General features: G+C 46.3%; 3 protein-coding genes across 4 annotated transcripts; 2 read left to right on the top strand and 1 right to left on the bottom strand.

The window, feature by feature from the left end:
- Nucleotides 1–1528: 1528 nt before the first annotated feature.
- On the top strand, nucleotides 1529–7587 carry LOC119166743 (PI-PLC X domain-containing protein 1-like). Of its 2 annotated transcripts, none has more exons than XM_075867342.1 (3): nucleotides 1529–1599; nucleotides 4683–4764; nucleotides 5995–7587. In XM_075867342.1, the coding sequence occupies exons 2-3, from the start codon at nucleotides 4683–4685 to the stop codon at nucleotides 7257–7259; spliced, it is 1347 nt and encodes a 448-aa protein (XP_075723457.1). In that variant the 5' UTR covers nucleotides 1529–1599; the 3' UTR covers nucleotides 7260–7587. The 2 variants fall into 2 exon arrangements, with proteins under 2 accessions (XP_075723457.1, XP_075723456.1); XM_075867341.1 differs by lacking the exon at nucleotides 1529–1599 and adding an exon at nucleotides 2038–2256.
- A 2819-nt stretch (nucleotides 7588–10406) lies between these two features.
- On the bottom strand, nucleotides 10407–12920 carry LOC142766110 (neprilysin-1-like). The gene has a single exon (XM_075867958.1). It carries the CDS (start codon nucleotides 12918–12920, stop codon nucleotides 10407–10409), a length of 2514 nt encoding a protein of 837 aa, XP_075724073.1.
- A 463-nt stretch (nucleotides 12921–13383) lies between these two features.
- Nucleotides 13384–18643, top strand: LOC119166744 (tetraspanin-33-like). The gene is made up of 5 exons (XM_075867957.1): nucleotides 13384–13497; nucleotides 14354–14611; nucleotides 15300–15383; nucleotides 16721–16939; nucleotides 18614–18643. The coding sequence occupies exons 1-5, from the start codon at nucleotides 13384–13386 to the stop codon at nucleotides 18641–18643; spliced, it is 705 nt and encodes a 234-aa protein (XP_075724072.1).
- The last annotated feature ends 3169 nt before the right edge of the window (nucleotides 18644–21812 follow it).

Below are 21812 nucleotides of genomic sequence, written 5' to 3'. Positions count from 1 at the left end.
CTTCAGCAATTCTTTTCAAAGTTTTTTTTCCCCGTCGTCAGCAATTCGTTATCGTCGTTTACCGAGAACTACCACGTACCGAGCTTTCCGGCCCCAGTTAAGTTTGCGACGGCCAGTACACCCAAAACAAGCTTCAATTTATTACGAACTCTCATGAGTGAAACCACGCCAGAAGATGGCTTTGGGCAACCATCAGCGAAACACGTACTTACATGAGCCACATGTCACATGAATAATTCAGCTGATAATCCACACCTGCAGTTCTGAACTATAACTGCGTACCCTTACACTGACAGTTGCGAACTACAGCTGACTCTAGGGGTGGTTCAGAACAAGGAATAAATGGAAGCTTGTGTGCCTGAATTATTTGTAATTCATATTAAAGGTAGATTACGCATGCAAATCTGTCTAAGATGTCTCAAAAGACCCAAAAAGTGACCGATGGTTGCAGTAATTAAACATATCTTGAAGAGGCAGTCACCAGGTAGGTGAACTGAAACATGCATTTGTCTGGAAAGAATTGCCTTTATTCAAGTAACATTCACAATAGAATTAATGTTTCCTACATATTTTGGACAAAATTACGCAACCATACTATTTGCGCTACAAATCTTTATAATTTGTAGCAAGTTGACTGGGCTTATCAAAAGAACGCGCATATCATCTGCACTGAACGGTCACTTATTAATGCGAAAGCCCTAAATCCCACATAAAATGCGAAAAGTGACTGTTGGTATCAACACGAGTGATCTGAAAAATCATCACAATGTGACGGCTTACCCTTTGACATTATCACGATGTCACAAGCTGCAATATTGGGATGTCACCGTCACATCACAAAATGTGGCGTGACATGATGGCATTATTTGCAAGACATCACTCCTCGAACAATAAAGGGATGATCCCGGAGGCCTTTCAAAATACGTGGTGGGCCTAGATGTCCACCAGCGATCTCTTAGGCCACCGATCTCTGAGCGCGTGCAAAACCAGTTTGGGTGGAGAAAACTTAGAACCAGGAGGGATTAGTACAATTGACTGAGAAGAAAATTGTGAAGATTCATAATTTATTGATGATTGATTTGTGGGGTTTAACGTCCCAAAACCATCATATGATTATGAGAGACGCCGTAGTGGAAGGCTCCGGAAAATTTGACCACCTGGGGTTCTTTAACGTGCACCCAAATCTGAGCACAAAGATTCGTAATTTATGAAGTCTGAGGCAGCTACATAGGAGAACGCGTGACGTTTCTTAAGCGCACTACACAAAATAAACACTGCGGTAATCCTGTCTTACGGCGAAATTCGGCACGAATAATCGCAAGAGCTGGCTAATGAATAATTATGAATAATCACGGTTGAGCAAAAAACACTGCACGTGATTTCGAGATAAAGTACCACGCGTTTAAGACGAAACCTTCTTCTGCCTGCCCTCGAAGGCTCCCACTTCAGATAACAATCGGTGCGTGACGTCCACGAGATCGAACGACGTGTATCGGCGGGGAGATAAGAGCGTTGCACATGTTTGCAGAGGGAAGACGATGACCAGACACGCGTGGTTTTAAGGGAGTGCGAGTACCTTCTCTCCGAAATCGTCTCAAGGTGGGTCGATACGGTTTTTTTTCCCTCTACCTAGAATAAGCATGCAAATCTACAGAATTGCGCATAACTATTCTATCGACACTACTAGGAAGGTCATTCGCGTTGCAGATGCCGTCAGCGTCACTTTAGCGCCCTTGACTCCACTGTCCGTGCACCTATAGTATACACACCTTAAGAACTCGCAATAAATGCCGTGCCCGTATACGCCTAGCATAAACCACGATAAGCGATCGTTAACCCACACTACAGCGATGTTGTGTTAGCTATGCTAACTAACAAGCTTGCCAAGGAAGAGTTCCATCCTCTGCTCAATACAAATCGTGCACCAAGACCGTTATGCCAGATAAGCGAATGGTATAGGGTGTAATTTCCGTTTCGTTTCGCCTGTCGAGCGCGGTCTCCAGCAGCTGTGCAATGGAGGTAGAGCCCTACGGAAGACTACCGGATCCCGGAATGACCGCGAATGTTGCTTCCAGGAAGCGATACAGCTCCGAGAGTGGCACTGACCGTGATGACACCGAACCCTACAACGTCAGCAGTGATGAATCAGGGGAAGACAAATTCGAGCTCGTCAGAAACCACAAAGGAAAGAGACGATTTCTGAGCACGTCACCTGATACGAGTGAGCCCACCATGCGATCTTCGCGGAATACCGAGGTATTAACCATCCTCTTCATGCCAGTTCTCGCGACGCACAGCATGAGACGCCTTAACCGGCAAGCCGTGTCTGCACAGCTAGAGGCACTGGTGCCGAATGAATTACAGGAAGTAAGAGTGAATAGCCGCAAGAACAACCTAGCGATTGACGTCAAACATGTGAGTGCGCTTGACAGATTGCATGAAGTAACGGAACTTAATGGGATGAAAGTCCACTCTCAAATACCACTGGACAAATAAGTGAGCACTGGGGTGATATAATATGTTGCCGAAGCCATTGTACCAACTCGGACCTACCAGCCTTGATTAGGCCGGCTTCCGAAGTTGCCATTATTACAAGTATATGTCGCATCAGGACATCACGATGCGTAATAATTACATTTAAGGGCGAATCACATCCATCACACGTAAAAGTGGGCCACTTCCGACACGCAGTTCGCCCTTTTATACCGAAAATACTTCAGTGCTGAAAGTGCATTAAGTTAAGGGCACGTAAGTGGTGGGTGCACGAACTCTACTATCTGTTCCCGTTGCACTGGGCACCACAACAAGGACACGTGCCAGGCCGCGACTCCGAAGTGGTCAAACTGCAATGAGCTACATGATGCCTCTTTGAAGGACTGTCCTTTTATTCGAAAGGAGCTAACAATATTGAAGAAGAGGGCCAGAGATGACATCTCATACCGAGAAGCTGCTGCATCCATTACGCGGCGACGGTCCCGTCGCAGGCGCTGCACCAAAGCCACTAAAACCTCGTCGCCTCACGAAGCACGTCCAAAACCACTTCCACCTTCCCCACTCTGGCCAAGTGTTGTCGGTTCCAAGTACAAATGTGCTTCTGCTAGCAGTGGAGCTGACGCTTTATCCTTATTACCTGCAGTCAGAACGCAGCCGTTTTAAAGGAAAATGCTGCCTCTGCCAGGAGTGTCCGAACTCCCCAAAATACATGCGCCTGATGAGAGGCATCAGACTTCCACAGTGAGGGACACTTCATCGGTACCTCATAACTTGACGGACGAAGGACAACTTATCGGCATGATTAGTACTTTGATCAGAGCTATGCGCGTGCTGCTGAGCAAGATGCAGACACCGACAGCTCAAAGCATGTTGCAACTGCTTGACACCATCACTCCTGTTCTCGCAAGCCTTCAGAAGTCTGCTGCTTGAGAACGCAAGCGGCACCATCATGGCTTCACCATCGGCAAGATTTTGGGTGCATGGAACCACGCATACAAGTTAATGCGATGAATGTGCTCAATTGATTAAGACACGGATGTGACTCACCATCTGTGATGTTAAGCACATAACTGCCATTTTTTCGACGGTATGAGTGACATTTCTTTCCGTCTCTCTCTCTCTCTCTAACTTTTATTCCGCTTACCCTCTCCCAGTGCAAGGTAGCCTACCAGACTCAGCCACGGTTAACCTCCCTGCCTTTATTTCATCCTTATTCTCTCTCTCCCATTTTCCTAGTGTTCCCGCATGTGTCACACACACACAAACACACACACACACACACACACACACACACAAAAGGTGTACATAATAAATATCTGCGCGCATATGCTCATGTGTATGGTATGCATGTGCACGTGCGCATAATGTATTTCTGTAATTATTTCTTAGTGTATAAGTGAATATCTCTGTATTTCTCTGTGTGTGAAAAATGGTTTTTTTGTTCACTTGAAATTGCATTCAGTTGCCGTCATTTTACTGTTTTCAGGCGTTGCCTCTCGCGATGCATTTCTGTGAACTGCGTGAGGGGGCAGAAGCTTCGGTAATCTGTACATCAGGCTTTAGTCGTACGTGTCTCCCCATTAAAACTGAAAATGCCATTGCTGGGGATTTATTTATTTATTTATTTACTTATTAACTTATTTATTGATGAACTCAAGCTGACTGACGAAATTGAAATATTAAAGTACGTTGCCACAATCGTTTAGGGGGACACATTGAATTTATAACACGTGGATTTGCTGACTTCACAGACACTTTTTATTACGTCATGCTATCGAAACCTGTCAGATCGGTTTAATGAAGACGCGCCTCCCTGTTCTTAGGACAAGCCTTCATTTGTGAACGAAGCAGATTTTTTTTGTGCTTGTTTGATTGCACCATATATACCACCAGAAGATCTTGCTCGATTCATTTATGTGAATTTGAGAACACCTGACTACATTTGGAGCGTTGGTTGCTACAAAAGTAGTGAGTCTCACATGAAGTTTTGGGCGAGATGTCGCAGATTGAACGTGTTCGGAACCGGGATTTATAGTTCAGTTTTACGAATTTACAGCTTTTGTAACATTCACAAACTTTATGACCACTGTGTAAAAGGAAATGCTGCTGACAATGAACGACGATGCGGGTGATTATCATCAATATCTCAGTGCTTTTCAATACCAAATTACCTCACCTTTTTCTTCCAGATGTCCTGTGATATGAAAACCCACATCTTGGTCCGGGCAACCTGCACGCTTTTGCTGACGTCAGCTCCCGTCTACAGCACAGGTTCGTGTTTTGTAGTTAACAGGTCACGGAAATTTCGAAATCAAGCGCAACTTAACTGCTTCAGTATTTATTACGAGATCAGCGACAACATTAATTTATATTAAAACTTTTAAATAAATGTTGATTGATTGATATGCGGCGTTTAACGTCCCAAAACCACCATAAGAGTATGAGAGACGCCGTATAGTGGAGAGCTCGGGAAATTTCAACGACATGGAATTTTGAACGTGTGCCCAAATCTGAGCACGTGGGCCTACAGCATACTTGCCTTCATCGAAATTGTAGCCACCACAGCCGGAATTCGATCCCGCGACCTACGTGTCAGCAGCCCAGTCCCTTAGCCACTAACCACCACGGAGGGGCGTTAAATAAATGTTGTTGAAGGTAGTATGAGCGTTCGCCTCGCTGTTAAAGATCAATAAAATACTCTTCTGAATGACTAAAAAAGTTTTGATACGTCTTGTATTACGTATGCACGTTTACTTCCCCACAAATCAGACATGCTGTCGTTTAACATGTTATAAACATCGACCGAGGGGATTTGCAAGAGCATACTTGTTCAGTGTTGCACGAAGGTGAAACACTACCAAGCATCCTCCTTGGAGAAAAAAAACTATAAAAAATGATATTGCCAAGTAAGTTATCTATGAGGAGATTATCATGCAAAACCTTGCAGAGTCTCTCACGCCTTCCCCTAGGACAGCTTGAACGAGAAGGCCATGTTATTTTTTCTTTCCAGTCAATAATATCATCCCACCCGCCACCCACCAAAAGCGTTCAGCACCTAACGCAGGTTCACGGTGTTTACAAGACAAAAGTGTTTCATCTCTTTTTACATTGCCTCCGTAATCAGCACAGGTTTGACCAAGTTATTTTATGGGTTGACATCCCTGGCATCGTACCTGTGATAATCATTGTTTTTGTCGTCATGCAACAGTGCCACTGTGACGTCACTGTCATTGCCTCACATGACGTCCCAGGGACGTCTTTATTACGTCACAATATCTAGTCACGTGTGACCTTATGACGCCGGTATAGGTGACGTCATCCCGCGAAGATTACTTTTTATCATATCTCCTCCCAGACCCCGTGGTACGCCGACAGTCAATAGTCGCATTGGATGAGGCATCTACGACCTTCGCCTTAATATTTATTTGTCACAATTTACTCGTTGATTCGGTTATTCAGTTTAGTAGAATGCGTTTCTTTTCTCTTGCACCCAAATTTCAGGTTTCAAAGAACGCGGTGTGTATCTGACCGTGTCTTCGTACGAGGGGCCACGTCGATTGCCCGGGCACTTCGAAGTCAACTGGTACGGCGTGGACGTCGACCACCTCAACAGGACGTTCGCTGCTCTGCTCTCGGAAGCGCCGAACTCCCACAACTGGAAGAACGCGCAACTGTACCCCGTCAAACAAAGCACGGGGCGAGTGACGACTCACGTCAAGTTCCCAAAGAACAGCACGCAACTCGCCATGACCGGAAACTGCTTGGACTACTGGGCTGTCCTACTGGAAGTCGACGACGTCTCCGGCGACAACAACGCCGCGGTCGTGGATTCCTCGTGCTTTCGCGGTCATCCTAGGTGGATGCAGGAGAACTGCTGCCACTTTTACAATCTCAAAGTGGACGAGATGTTCATTCCGGGAACCCACGATTCTGCCATGTACGGCTTGAAACGAGACTGGCCCGTCGGTGACTTTATCTTCACCCAGGACCAGACGATCGCCCACCAGCTTGCCTTCGGCATCAGGTCACTGGACTTGAGAGTTGGTTTCACTGACGGGGTATTCTGGATATTTCACAACAAGTTCAAGGCTCAGGTGTCCCTAGACACAGTGCTGAGGCAGGTCAGGACCTTCGTCGAAACGACGGGAGAAGTTGTGATACTCGATTTCCACAGGTTTACGCTAGGTTTCAACCGTCACATCGACCCAGTAGAAGAACGCCACCGAACGCTCGTCCAGCTGATAGTGGACACTCTCACAGGAGCCGTCGCACACAGGCAGCTGTTCAACAGCACGCTGGAAGACTTACTCGGCGGCTGCGGTGCATGGTCGAGGTGGCGTAGGCCGACGGTGTTCATCATGTACAACTACGACTACATGGGTCCCAATTCCGAGTTCCTCTGTCCGGGAGTGATTCAGAACTGGGCGAACGCGCAAGACCTCGACTACCTCGTAGAGTACCTGGAAAAGAATGCCTGCAAGAAGTTTCCCGGAACCCTGTCCTCCGCGCAAGCTGAGCTGACGGCCAAGTTTCCGTCCCAAATGGATACGATACGCCAGCTCGCGGAGATTGTCAATTTCAACGTGACGAACTTGTTCAGGGAGCACTTTTGGAACTGCACGAACATAGTGACGAACGATTACTTCCTGGGCAGCGGCACTGTTGAACTGGCCATTGAAGCTAACAAGTATAGGGGAAAGTTAAAAGGAGGACTCGGCAGATGCGAGCACGGGTTGCAGCCAGGATTATCGACTAATAGGTTATGACTAGAGACGGCATTCGCCAAACGCTAAGTGAAGAGCGTGGTGATCTCATGCTGTGGAAAAACGCTGGTGTGTCTTATCGTGTAACGTAACAGGAACAAAAGAACACTTCTTTTCGCACTTGTAAAAAGGCAGTCTTTTTCTAAATGATTTATTTTACGTCGCATGGGGGCCTGACCGAATTTCACGGGAAATAACTGCATGCGCTAAAGGAACCCCTACAATGTTTTTTTTTTTTTTGCAGAAAAGTGCTGAAAATTGTGAATTGGCGTTCGTAAGTAAAATGATGCACCTTTTTCATATGTGAAAATGCAAGTGTGATGTTTCATTGTTCCTAGTTGCTTCAAGAATATTGTATTACCTTACATTCAAAGGAAACGAACACTTATGAAGATCAAAAATATGCAACAAATTCAAGATTACGTTGAAGAGAGAAAGTTAAGATGAAGTTCCTCGTTGAGTGCCCTGATTGCACGTTCAACCAAGAAAGAATATTTTTTCTTTCAAATTCAGTACCTTGTTTTTTAACGAGAAATGCTGAATTCTTTGCAGCCGCACATCACATGCAAGTTTATTGCAATATAACTTATTCGTTTCTTTTAAGTTATTGCTGTAATACAAGTAGCAAACGTCACGCGTTTCGTCTACGTTAGAGACCATTTTACGAAGGGGTTCCAGTGCGGTCATGCTGCTCTGTGAACTTTTGTGCTGTGCATCTTTTTCAACAAAACGAACAGTGTTGCGGAAGCACATAATCATAAAAATGGCCGAGTTGATGCATACGATGTTTCTTTACCTTATTGATTCACATCACAGCATACAAGAGCAAGCAAATAATCGACTTAATAACCTAAGATGGCGGCGCCAACATGTCTTAGGGTAAAATAGCCTATACATACCTTATTGTTCAGACCAAGAAGGTTTATAGAATAAAATTTAAAGTTCCTTGTTTCATACAGACAGACAGACAGACAGACAGACAGACAGACAGACAGACAGACAGACAGACAGACAGACAGACAGACAGACAGACAGACAGACAGACAGACAGACAGATGAAAGGACGCATGGATGGATGGATGGATGGATGGACAGACAGACAGACAGACAGACAGACAGACAGACAGACAGACAGACAGACAGACAGACAGACAGACAGACAGACAGACAGACTTAAACGTTACTTTGCTCCTGAGGAACTACTTTTTGACGCCCCGTTTCACGGGGGACACATCAAACTACAATAAGTATACAGAGCTCCTTAATTAAAACGTGACATAAAAGTTAGTACAATGATTGGTACGCCATATCGCTCGAGATAACCGGGCTCTGTTGTTATGAATCTGGCCGTGCCGCTAAATATAATGTAATCTTTCTTGCGAGAGTTGAAATTGCGCTGGTGTGATACGAATTGGAGACGGTGGAAACAAAATTACACTCTTTACTTTGCCATTTCCGTATTTTATTTTTGAGCACTGTACAATGCTCTAACAAAACTATGTTGGGCCTAGTTGGCACGCAAAGAAGATAAGGTTAAAACTTCCGTGCGAAACTGCGAAGAAAGACGTGCTTGTCAAGTAAAGTGTGGGATTGGGCTAGTTGGTAATCCATATAAAACTTCTAGGCGCGTAAAACTTCAGACAACTAACATAAGAGACAAGGACGAGCGCAGACTTTCAACTGATTTTATTACTACTACGACACACATATATATATTAGAAAGAAGATAAGCAACACACAAAAAAGGCGAAAAGAGAGATTGCAAAAAAACATCACACAAAATCAAAAGGCGAAAAGAGAGATTGCAAAAACATCACGTGCTCACCCTGGGCCCTCACGTGCCGAATTTAAAAACGCCAATTCTTTCCCAGATAATGCTATCGATGGTTTGCTGATACAGCTACCTCGAGCAATTGCTGCAGCTTCAATTACAAGTCTCAAGTTGTGCTCAACGTACTCAAGTTGTGGACTTGAGTACGTCGGTCAGTCGGGCAGGTGCCTCAATGTAAGACTTCAAGAACATTGCCAGAAAGTAAGAAATGCAGGACGGGACGGTTTTTTGGCCGCTCATTGTTCCGAATGTGGATGCCAGCCTTTGTTCGAACAGACAAGGGTTCTCGCGTCCCACCCTAATGAAGGCACAAGACTTGTAATTGAAGCTGCAGCAATTGCTCGAGGTAGCTGTATCAGCAAACCATCGATAGCATTATCTGGGAAAGAATTGGCGTTTTTAAATTCGGCACGTGAGGGCCCAGGGTGAGCACGTGATGTTTTTGCAATCTCTCTTTTCGCCTTTTGATTTTGTGTGATGTTTTTTTGCAATCTCTCTTTTCGCCTTTTTTGTGTGTTGCTTATCTTCTTTCTAATATATATATGTGTGTCGTAGTAGTAATAAAATCAGTTGAAAGTCTGCGCTCGTCCTTGTCTCTTATGTTAGTTGTCTGAAGTTTTACGCGCCTAGAAGTTTTATACTTGTCAAGTACTTGTCTCTTCGATTCTTCGTGGTCCGTCTTAGTCAGCGCGGAAGCTTTCGCCTTAAGTACAGTGCTTGGCAATTCAGACATAACAGCAAGCCCGCATTGATAGTGCTGTGCGAAGGCTGACGGCTCATGAAAAATGCATTTGCAGAGCCGAAATGCGTCCCCCTGTGTTGCAGCCTTACGTTTCAACGGCAACCAGCCCATCGCACGTAATGCTGCACTCCACTTGTTCAATGAATAATTGCTTCGCTATACGAGGTCATCAAATATATATCAAGGAATTAGGGTTTAGGTGAAATTCGCATTGACTTTACGTGATTACCAACTAAGGCAAGTGATGGATGACGGTATGGATAACATCCAGATATGTTAACACCGATACAGACACCCAGAAGAAATATAGATTTTGTGGAGCACTTTGCGTATTTACATTTACAAGCGCAGAAGACACAATGAACGCGCCCTCATTGCAATAATCACATCTAAAGCTGAAAATTATAGTCAATCATAAGTTAAAACAATATTGTTATTGTGGGGGGAATTACAAGCCCATTCATCAAATGGGCTTGTAAGAACCTCCTGCATTCGAAACAAAATGGTAGTGGAACGACACAACCAACAAAACACAGTGTCCCGAATTCAAAGAACACAGAAAACTGTCGACCGAGTGCTAGCGTCCTGTTTGCGCGAACCCAAGGAAGTCGTGCGCGTCGCACCGGTGGCGCGGAAACATTGGCGACCCTTCTTTGCAGCCAAAAGCTTTCGCGAATTCCTGCGTATTGAGGCAGGGTTGCTTGCAGCGAATCCTGTGCGGCAAGTAGATACTAAACTCCGAGTATTCCGCCGATGCCTGGCAGAACATGTAGCAGGTGCCGGCAAAGAAAGTCTGGTCCGCCGTGTACTGGCCAGCTCCAGCCTTGCGGTCCGGTTCCGGCAGCGCACTGTAGGCCAAGTGCGCCACTTCAACTCCGGCGCTGTCGGCAAACGCCTCGCTTACGGAGTTGTTTCCGGCGACAGCGCTCTCGGTCAACTTGTTGGCCTGTAGGATGATGCATTCCTGAAGTTCCGCGAGCTTCTGAGCAAATTTAGGCGAGTAAAAGATGTGCTTCTCGCCTTTCGGGCTGACGTCAATGAACTTGGGATCGAATGCGTGGGTCAGTTCATGACCGATGACCTTTCCGATGGCACCGTAGTTGTACGGGTCTGGGCCATACGGAACCATGAACGGTGGCATGAGTATGCTGCCCGGTAAATAGATTATGTGGTATACTATGACGTAGTAGGCGCCCACCGATATTGCAGACAAATCCCAGTCATCTCTGTTAATTGAGGCTGCCGGACTACCGGGGGTCGGTTGCAAGAAGCGTTTCTTGTGCGCCGCGACCGCGCGCAAAGAACGGACGAACCATTCCACAAACTTTAGCTGTGCTTCATATTTCGGTATATGACTGTAGTAGGAATTGAGCGCTGCGTTACTTCGGAGTTTAGAGGCCATGCCGATGATCTGGTGGACGGAGCGGAGTCGGTTTATCACGCCTAATGCCGACTCTGGGTCGAACCATGAGAAATTGTACGACAGCTCTAAATGGTGTTGGATCCGGTTAGCGATCGTGATGGTGTAGTTTATGGTTTCGTCGTCCAGGACACTTTGAGTCTGCAGCTTGAGCAGGGCGTGGGGTGCGACCAGCTTGACGTAGTTGGTGCATCGTTGGAGTGTTTTCGCGAAAGTGCTCGACCAGTGCACCGTGTCCTCTGGGAAGTGGCAGCTAGACATCTTGCTTGACGCAGCGTAAGAGAGGTACTTGATGACTTTCCAGGCTATGTAAGTCTGAAGCTCTAAGCTACTGGTGGAATATGCCCTCAGCACATCAAAGGTCAGAAGTAAGGCATAAGGGTGCCTCAGGAGGAAGTCGGATTCCAAAGTCATGGCTGCATCTTTAGGGATGTGTTCATTGATTTCATCCACCCACCACTGCGCCTTCATGCCGGTATCCTGCTGAATCCTACTGCCATAAATATCGTCAATGTCTGAGAACTTGCGGTACTGTGGCTGCTCATTGTCACTGGTGTGCATCATAGTGATGGTCTTGACGTCGGTCTCCACGTTGTGAAGCCTCTCTGCCAAGTCTTGGACGTCTTGTAGATTAGGCTCATAGGCAAGGATGCACCGTTCCAGGACCTCCACCTCCGACACGTACCTATACATGGTCTCGGCGTACTTGAGCTCAAAGACAAGCCTGTCGTGTTCTTTCAAGTAGGGCGTCAACTTGAGTTGGAAGAAAACACCCAAAAGGTCTTGTAGGGTGAGCGCGACGAGGATTCCAAACACTTGGTGCGTAGAGCGGACTTCTTGGGATGGAAACGTTAATCCGCGTTGCCGTAGCACGTCGCGAATAGTTTGCCTGTGATCGATACCGGCTTCCGGAACGCTCATGCACGCAGTTATAGCGGCGGCCACCTTGTCGACGGCGCTGTTGGAATCGGCAGTTACACGTTCGACGTGCTCGAGGAGAGACACTCGCAGCCTGTTGTTGAGGATCTCGAACAGGTCTTGCTGCTCGGGGTACATGCTGGTCCAGCGGCCGCAGACGTGCTCGAACAAGTCGTCGCAGGGGTCGACGTCGACATCTCTGCTTCCGTGCAGCTCGCTGGCCAGGTCGAAACAGCGCACGGGATCGTCGCAGTGCGGGAAGTAGGCGCTCGCGGCGAACGTGATAAAGAACAGCGCCGTGGAGAATCCGATTGTGCAGGCCGCCATGTGGACCGAATACTCGAGCGAGCCTTCTTCGTCGTCGGCGAAAATACCAAAGAAGAGGCGCTGTTTATTTTCGGCCAACTTGCTCTGCTCAGTGGATTTGGCGTCCGTTGTCTGGTGAAGCGTAGTAGACTCTGGGGTTGGAGACAAGGGTGTCTGACCACTGTTGCCTTGCGGGGATCGCCCCGTCGCCCGAGAAGGAGGTTCTAGTTTTGCCACCCGGACGTCCTGCCGTGGTCGTACGGGAGTTCTAGGTGACAGGACGTTCGGCCGCCGTGCCCTGGTGGCGGTCGCCGGTGACCATGGTGTGCTGGCTCCACTTGGGAGCCTCGGGTTCCAGGTCCGGGCCTGGGGAGATAGTGGACGCGAGAGAGGCGAGAAAGCTCTCGGATCTCTTGCCGGGGTGCGTCCTTTTGCTGAGTCCTTCATATCTTGAAGCAGGCTGGCTGGATCCTTGCTGCCTGTACGGCTGCTGTCTTCTTCTTGTCGGCTTAGCGGAGTGTACCCACGAGCCGCTCGAGGCCCGCTTGCTTGCGCCTGATTGGTTGGCTAGCTCGTTTCTACAAGAATGGCTTGACCCACCACTGGGGAACGGCCATGTATCATGTGGCCGTAAGACGTGAGAAAAGAAAGAAGTTGAAAAAGTAGATTGTAGTGAAGCGAAAACATGAGCGATGTTTTGAAAAGGAACAGACGTGCAAAATTTTAACTGGTTCCTTGGACATAACACCAACAGGATATGCCCAACATAAAGATTAACGCCCATGCAGAGGGTCAGGCTCAGTCACCAGTATCATCATCGTCAGACGAAGCAATAGAAGAAGAAAGCCTCTCGGCCTGTCTTGCTCATTAAGGGAAGATTGGCGTGCCCAAAATGGCAAAACACAGAAGAATGCCAAGGCAGGACTCACTGACGCCGACAGAAGTCAATCCATGGACTCGGTACCCGGTCATCCTAGTCAATCTGGGCATCTTTGTTATCGCCACTGTGTTCGTCTGCATGTGTGTAAGTTCATAGCCCAATTTTACTCGATCTTTCTTCATTTTGGTTCAGTTCGGTATATAATAAGTTTTTTCGTTTTTTAAGTGTTTAGAACAAATGTTCGACGATTTGGGATACGATGTCTTTCAGGCGAGAGCTTTCAGCGGTCCCGGCACTATCTATCTATTAGACAACTGCGGTGTAACAGTCTTACGCGGAAATCTATGCATTGGCGAATCTACGGGCATGCAACCCAAAAAGGTGCGCTGGTCGCATGTGTATTCGTATACGGCGTTTCCTAATAATTTATGCTTTCTTGATAGTGGGATTGTCCACGAGCAGTGATTTTTGATTTGGTAGTTTTATCTCTTATGGAGGTTACTTGTCATTTTTTATTGGTATATTTCATTGTTGCCTGAAGGTGAATTCACGGCCTTTGTAGTTTCCGGCAGCCACTGAAGCATTGCGTTAACTAAGCTCGTTGATGAATGAAGATCAAATGAGAAAAAAAAAACATGGTGTTGTTGAAAGCAAGTGTTGGGCATTGCGATAAAAGAAGAAAAATAGAAAGAAAGAAAGAAAGAAAGAAAGAAAGAAAGAAAGAAGGAGAGAGGAAAGAAAGAAAGAAGGGTAATACGTCCAGTCCGCAGACGCGCAAAGCTTTATCTTCCACTTTTCCGATAAGCCAAGAGGTCTTTCTTTTTTTCCAAATAGGGTAAAGCTTGTTCTGAACGCGGTTGAATTTATTTGGCGGGTAATGCCGACAATAACTACAGTCCTTGTTCTACTAAGACTGAACATTACCTTCAGTCAAACGAATCAAATCTAGCGCACCTTTCACATATGCACTCGGGGCTGCTTCCGTTGTTTCGTCGTGCAGGTGTACTCCATTTACCTGCGATGGGACGACGTGTCAGTGGGCCGCGGCACGCCGCTGGTCAGCCTCGTGGTCAACGTCGACGTGCCGCTGCTGGCGTTTGTCGCGTACCTGAGCTTCGTCGCCTCGCTCGGCTTCCTGGGAGCCCTGAGGGAGAACATCTGCTGCCTCTACTGCTACGACTGGATGCTCTTCGTCATGATGTGCACCTGCAGCGTGGCTTTCGTCCTGCTCATCATCATGCCGTTCCTCGCCACCAGGGTGCGTTACGTGAATTCGCGATGCGAAGTCGACGCGAACAGTCATACTCATCCCCGTCATGTGATGACGAGATCACGTGACGTCGCGGACACTGAAATTTCTCACGTCATTGTGACGTCACCATGTCATCACTACAAAGTCAAATAACGTGACGACAAACTATGGCTTTGTCCTGTGATATCGTTGCTTAATTAGTCAAGGGGGAAGGGCAATGCTGCATGGAAGCAGACATAACCACGTAATGTGCAGAAATCTTTCGGAGGAAGGAAAATAAAGAAGAAGAAGCGGTCACTGATATACTTGCTTTAAACGAAAAGTGTCAATCTTGATCTCTGAAAGCAATACACAACAAGAACTAGCTTCCATTAAAGTACTGAAAAACAACGTAGGAGTTGCATGCAAATGCATTGAAAAGACATGTTCAAGGACAGAGCAGAAAAAGATAAAACCAAGGAAAAAGAACATGGCTTTCACTTTCAAGTCGTCTTAGTTGAATTCACGAGTTACTTCGTGGCTTTTTATAAATACGGCGAATTCACTATATAGATCATAGTGAATATCCTGTTGCTATGATAGCTACATTATTCTCGAACATGAGATAGGTTTTCTTGGATAAAAAAAATGGCACCTTACTTTTCATCGTAACATCACCACGCCTGAAGCTTCTCTTCAATGTTCCTCATCGCAGGACCTGCAGAGTGTCGTTAGCATTGAACTGATCGAGCGCTACAGAGACAATGCAGACTTTACGCGGCTCGTCGACTATATTCAGGTAAGCAGCGAATTAATGAACTAATACGTTGATATCGATTTCTCGACTTATACCTATCACACGAACCCGCCATGGTGGTCTAGTGTCTAAGGCACTCGCATGCTGATCTCGCACATCGCGGGATCGAATCCTCGCTGGGGCAGCCGCATTTACCTGGGTGCTTAGATTTAGGCCTGTGTGTTTAGGCCTGCGTGCTTAGATTTAGGTGCACGTTAAAGAACCACCTCCAGGTGGTGCACGCCCAGTCGTAGCGCAGTGCCAGTGAAATGTCACATTGTCATGTTTGCCGTGGTGCTTGTATACCCATTCGACTGTTTAGTTTATTTTTATAATTTTTATGGGGCTACGAACTAACCCAATTGTTTTAAACGCAGCTTTTTTTTTTAGTCATTTCTGTACCACAGAATGAAAAATGGACTTCACTAGGAATGAGTTGAAAATCAGATGGTAACGTGACACTACAAACTGACCACAGCATGAACTTTTCGCGTTTGCAGGGAACGCTGTGACAAATTTTGACTGAGAGCGAACAAATAAAAGCATATTTATTAGAATTTTCAAATATATAGGAAAAAAGCGTGCCTTCGTTTCTGCACTTATCGCGTTACCTATTGGCAAAAACGTCAAAAGAGATCTGCTAAAGGTCTGATGTCCATGTCACCGTCATGTGTAACTATTCAACACTGTCGTCACGCAGATGTTTCGTACCCATTGAAGGGCATTTTAGAAATCATCAACCGGAACTTTTGGCATATACGCTCTGTTAAGCCAGCTTAAAAAAACTGAAGGACCAAGGAAAAATACAATGACAATGTCACCATTTCCTGCTTCTTTCACTCGTATTTCGTTTTTTGTTCTGTTATAACTGCAAATAATGTCGTTAAACTCGCCAAGGCACTAGAGCGCAGCTATAGTGGGAAAGGGAGCTGTTAAAAGGGGAGTTTCACCCAACCACATCAAAAATTATGTTTTGCGTGTGTAGAGTACTGATGGATTGAAAAGCGATTTCAGATTTTTTTAGTATAACGTGAAGTAGGCGCATTTTCTCGAAATAACCACGTAATGTCACGGCGAATTTGGTCACTAAGCATTTTTGTTCTTATCCACCCGTTTTCGCGACAAAATTGCACCAGTGCGACCTGAACTGAAGACTGTGAAAACGAAGGCATCTGAAACGGGGCTGCTGGCAGCCATGGTTACTTAGGCCTAAAGTGTCCTGCTTAAATCAGTACGAACAGGTTGTTTGTATATAGATGTCTATTTCTATTTCATAAGTTCTTTAGGGTCCCGTTAGGCTGCACTGGGATGTCTAATGGCACCTTTGACGCAACGTGCAGTCCCAGTACAAGTGCTGCGGCGTTACCGAGGCCGCGTACCTGGACTGGAACAGCAACATCTACTTCAACTGCTCGAAGACGAACCCGAGCGCCGAGCGCTGTTCGGTGCCTCCGTCTTGCTGCCGAGAACCCGAGAAGCAGAGCTTGGAGTCGGTGCTCCAGCGGCGCTTCTGCGGCCGCAACGTGCTATCCATGGGCGAAACCGAGGCCTGGTCGAAGGTTGGTGGGCAAGACGAGGGTCGCTTCGTCTACTCTACTGAAACAACGCTTCATTTCGCGCGTAGTTATTGCTTTCGTCACAATTTCTGTGAGCGTTTTCGATTTAATGAAGTTCTCCGTTTAAACGAACCAGAACAAAATCAAACAAGCTTTTGTTTGGAAGACGTCATTGCCCGTAAGCAGCTCTCAATATAGTTCAATAAATAGAACAGTCAGTATAATTGACGGGTGTCCATTCTGAAGAACAATATCACATAGTTCAGTCAACTCCGTCGTGTGGTTGATTGATTGATATGTGGGGTTTAACGTCCCAAAACCACCATATGAATGTGGGAGACGCCGTAGTGGAGGACTCCAGAAATTTCAACCACCTGGGGTTCTTTAACGTGCACCCAAATCTAAGCACACGGGCCTACAACATTTCCGCCTCCATCGGAAATGCAGCCGCCGCAGCCGGGATTCTATCCCGCGACCTGTGGGTCAGCAGCCGAGTACCTTAGCCACTATAGACCACCGCGGCGGGGACTCCGATGTGTGGAAAGATGATGAACAAAGCACATAGAATATGTTAACCTCACCCCCCCCTCCCCAAATAAAAGGAAAACATCGCAGGAAGAAAACATTGTTTCGAAGTTATCCCTTAATTGATTTCGTTTCTGAAAATAAAAATCATTTCAAAATAGTTCAGTTTTTTCATTGGGGCAAAAGTGGCAATCCACAAAGTGAAATATATGCTGCAAACATCACGCACCCCTCCCTGCCGATTAAACCAGATTCCAGCCTATACTATTTTTTAGGATTGATGGTATAGCTTTTGTTCACACTACTTTGTATCAAACAAAATTATTAATTGCTAAACATTAGGTAATTATATCGAAGCAGACGCGTCCGCCACAGAGGATCGTTGGCAAGAGGGTGCTCGGCTGCCGATCTTGAGGTCGCAGCTTTGATTCCGGCTGTGGTGGTCCCATTCTACCGATCATGGGGACGGAACGCTGGCCTGTGGAGTGCACGATGTCTACGCGCATTAAAGAACACCAGATGGTCTATATATCCAGAACACTCCACTAAGGCGTCCCTCATAATCATACGATACGACGGTATTGTAACTTTTTTTTTTGTTGCGCAAGTTCGCCTAACGGCATCTTGAAAACTTAGATAATATCAATACCTAGGCTCACCGTCGTTTTTCTCACACCGGTGGCTAAAGTTATGATGTTCTGTCTATGAGTATGGGTAAGCGATGCTCTTGTCAATAACACTGAGCAGCTTCATCCAGCGTAATTTGCGCAGAAAGTCGTGTCCGATATGATGAATCAGTGCTTATGATATACTCTGCTGCTGACTCAAGGGTATGGCGGGAAAAATAGCGGCCGTCGTGGACACATTTCGGCTACGCCGAAATGGTACAGGTCTATGTATATAGTGTGCAATGTGAACGCGTGTTAAAGAACACGAGGTGGCCAAATTTTTAGCGGCTCACCACCACGGCTTGCCTCATATCAATATCGCAATTTCGGCATCTAAAACCTCGAATATTACTACTATAAGATGTCACGTCCATTATTTGGAGCGCAAGTATCGCGAAAACGTTCACGCAACGTTTGCTTGCAAGAACTTGTATTAGCAACTTCAGAGCTGATCCGTTGAGCTTTGGTCCACTTTTGCCAACAGGTTTTCTACATCTCAGACGCTTGCCAATGACGGACGTCGGAAAGTCATTGCGGCACATGTACATGCTTCATGGACAGCAATTAATGTTCCACGGTGGTGTCGTTTGAGGGAGGATTTCATTTCCGGAAATAAATTCACCTGCTGGCGCCACTTTGAGGCTGTAATCAGGTCGGAGAATAACGCTTACTATCGTCAGGCAGTAAAGCATCATCAAGCGCACACGAAATTTTCTGTTTTATCCACGTTAGTTCCTTCACTTCACTTCGCGCTTGCACTGAGTCAGTTGACAGGGGCGCACTAAATATACGATATATAGCTGGCGAGAGTGCTAGGTGACGATTGACTCTTAGCGCGTTTTTAAGGTCGCGTGCTTTCACCGCAGTGAATTCGCGATGTGAGCACGCTGCAGTGTGCTGTCATGTCAAGTGAGAAAGCGTTTCCGGGGCTTTTCATACAGATGGTGTACGATTAAGTACTTCATGCTTGTGATGCGCTGCAAGATATAACACTCATCCCTCTTTTCGTTTTTCTTTCTCGTGCATAAGGCTGTCCATGAACGAAATAACGAAGTGGTTAGTTTGCACGTCACCCTGTATCGTTTTTCATTTTTCTGGTTTGTGTCACACCCTGCAGCGCATCTCAAGCATGAAGACGTACCCATTGGCACCCATCGCCGCCTTATTATCATGTATTAGCGCAATGCATGACCCTCTCCACGGGCGCAGGTGCACACCCGAAACTGCGTGAACAGCTTCACTAAGTACGTGCAGCAGCAGTCCATCGCGCTGGCCGTCGCGGGCATCGTGGTGCTGTGCATGTTGGTGCTCGTCAGGGGCATGGCGGCCCGGGTGCAGGCAGAGATCGAAGGCATCGCGCGCCGCTACAACCGCCATCAGCGAAAGGCCGCGCACCGGGACCGCATTCGCCATGCCTGGTTGACGGCGGCGCACGTTTCGCCTCCCGCCATCAGCCCGGACAACCGCGGCCCGTGAGTTTTATCTTCGATATTGATACAACATGTTGACATTTTGTGGGACGACGCGCGTGTGTGCCCGACGAAGAGGACGAAGAGTGGTCTCCGCTCGGTGTCTGATCTACCGGTCACCGATCGGAGACCACTCTTCGTCCTCTTCGTCAGACACACACGCACATCGTCCCACAAAATGTCAACATGCATGTAGCAATATAAAGGTACACATGCTATTTTATGCCCCTGAAGGAGCTAATAAAACTTCGAGGATGCTTGTGCTTCGTGTTCAAGAGTAAGTTGCCTAATTAGACCATGTTCGCATTGCCGTCTCAATCGCTATCCCGGCTTCACCTGTCGATGTGCACCTGAACCATGACACTGTAAAAGAAACTTTTGTGCACTTGTAACTTCGATCCGCCCTTGAATATCTACTGTATATATGTACAATGATGTAGTGTACACTCTGACATCGTTATTCCGCTTTCGAGTAGGCGGGGCACCCACTCAGCACCAGCACGAAGTGTTCACGCGGTTGTTGGTGATTATTTATTCCTATGTTATTTGTAATTGGCGGGTCTCCAAGTCAACCACCCGTTGCGCAATTGACATGTTTTGACGCCCGGTGTGATTTTACGCTTCTGTCACGCAATATTACTCGCGCTAATTAGACTCCTCGCACTACGTAACATTTACATAGTGTTTATTTCCCAAAGTGATTGCGAGCCCGGGCGTGGTTCTGTGGTACACCACCTGCATGCTTTACGCATTCTTTCTGCGTTTGATTCCCACCAGAGCCAAACATTCTAAATTTCTTCATTTGCGACTATTTCCTAATTTTCACTCGCGTACAACGTTTTTTTTTTTCGCTCCCAACCTACGACACCAACTCCGATGCCAGAAGTTTCAAGAAACGAGCTCTTTTAATGTTGTCGTACTAACATGGTCAGACAGGTAGATATGTAGCAGATAGATAATAATTAAATAACAATGTTCTTCTGGCTTGCTTACTTCACCAGATGCTTTGTCATCAATGTTTTCTCGAGTTTTGGCGCTGCTCACAGACGCTACTTTGACCTCGACGATCCAGACACCTGAGGCGCAGCACTTGGAAGGCAGACGAAACTAGATTCGCGTGTTCACATATGTTTGCGCCGTTAGCTACACCAGCATTGATAAGGCTAGGGGATTCGGTGAGATGTATCCATGTTTTTTGTGTTGTGCTCGTAGCATGCTCATTAATTTAATTAGTGCGGCAAATGTTTGCTGCGTTACAGGCCTGACAAAACTGCGAACCATTGATAGCTGTTAGGTGCATTGCTATCTGTGTTTCGGTTTTTAGAAGTGGTCTTTTAGATGCTGTTATAGTTTCTCATGCTAGATTTTTGCAAATATATTGCTGCACAACATTTATGAGGAACAACTAAAAAAATTGCTTTGTGCAGGTCCCCAGCATCTCCCGTGATGGCGACCTACGTGGTGCAGCCTATCCTCGCCTATTATCCGCCGAAGAGTTTTTAGTAGCTTGATGTTTTGAGGATCCTTCAAGACAAGTGGTGGCGGACAAGTTAAGCTTGCACAAATATTGTGGCTAACGTCACTTTTGCAACGACAATACATCCTATTGCCGCTACGTACTTGAAAGAGAAGATCGTTTGGATAATTCGAATGCTTTGTCTTCTCAAAACAGTGCTCAAAGCTGCTCTCAAAACAGGATCTTTCAAGACAAGTGGCGGCAGACAAGTTAAGCTTGTGCAAATTTTGTGGCTAACGTCACTTTTGCCACGTCAATCCATTTTATTGTCGCTACGTACTTGAAAGTGAGGATCGTTTGCATAACTCGAACGCTTTGCCTTCTCAAAGCAGTGCTCAAGTATATACCAATTGGCGCGTATTGTTCACTATGTCACGCATATGTGGTGGTGCTACCACCGTAAACGCAGCGGACACAATATTCACTTACAGCTTCCCTAATATGTAAATTACGAGGCAATTTTTGCAGTATGATAATCATGATTCTAGTGGTGACTACTCTCAGGTCACTTCTTTTATGGGAGAAAGTGTAAGCTGGGTATGACAAAAAGTGAAAGCCAGTGGGCATTCGAGGTTCGTTTGACAATGTGCACATCAATCGGTGCACTGCACTCAATTTTCAAGGTTCAATATGTAAGTAATAAATATGTTTCTTCATAGGGCTGGGCACTGCGGACCAATAGATAATTTCGTGTTATT

Source organism: Rhipicephalus microplus, chromosome 6 (assembly GCF_043290135.1).
Source record: "Rhipicephalus microplus isolate Deutch F79 chromosome 6, USDA_Rmic, whole genome shotgun sequence".
Taxonomy (NCBI): Eukaryota; Metazoa; Arthropoda; class Arachnida; order Ixodida; family Ixodidae; genus Rhipicephalus; species Rhipicephalus microplus.
The sequence above is the reverse complement of the archived record's forward strand: the minus strand, read 5'-3'. Positions and strand labels throughout refer to the sequence as shown.

Bases quoted from the DNA above. Each gene is read 5' to 3' on its own strand.
- LOC119166743 (XM_075867341.1), top strand. From the start codon at position 2,053: ATGACCGCGAATGTTGCTTCCAGGAAGCGATACAGCTCCGAGAGTGGC. The intron at 2,257-4,682 runs GTATTAACCATC...TTTTTCTTCCAG, and splicing joins GATCTTCGCGGAATACCGAG to ATGTCCTGTGATATGAAAAC. The intron at 4,765-5,994 runs GTTCGTGTTTTG...CCCAAATTTCAG, and splicing joins AGCTCCCGTCTACAGCACAG to GTTTCAAAGAACGCGGTGTG.
- LOC142766110 (XM_075867958.1), bottom strand. From the start codon at position 12,920: ATGAAGGACTCAGCAAAAGGACGCACCCCGGCAAGAGATCCGAGAGCT.
- LOC119166744 (XM_075867957.1), top strand. From the start codon at position 13,384: ATGCCAAGGCAGGACTCACTGACGCCGACAGAAGTCAATCCATGGACT. The intron at 15,384-16,720 runs GTAAGCAGCGAA...CGCAACGTGCAG, and splicing joins GGCTCGTCGACTATATTCAG to TCCCAGTACAAGTGCTGCGG. The intron at 16,940-18,613 runs GTTGGTGGGCAA...TTTTGCCAACAG, and splicing joins AAACCGAGGCCTGGTCGAAG to GTTTTCTACATCTCAGACGC.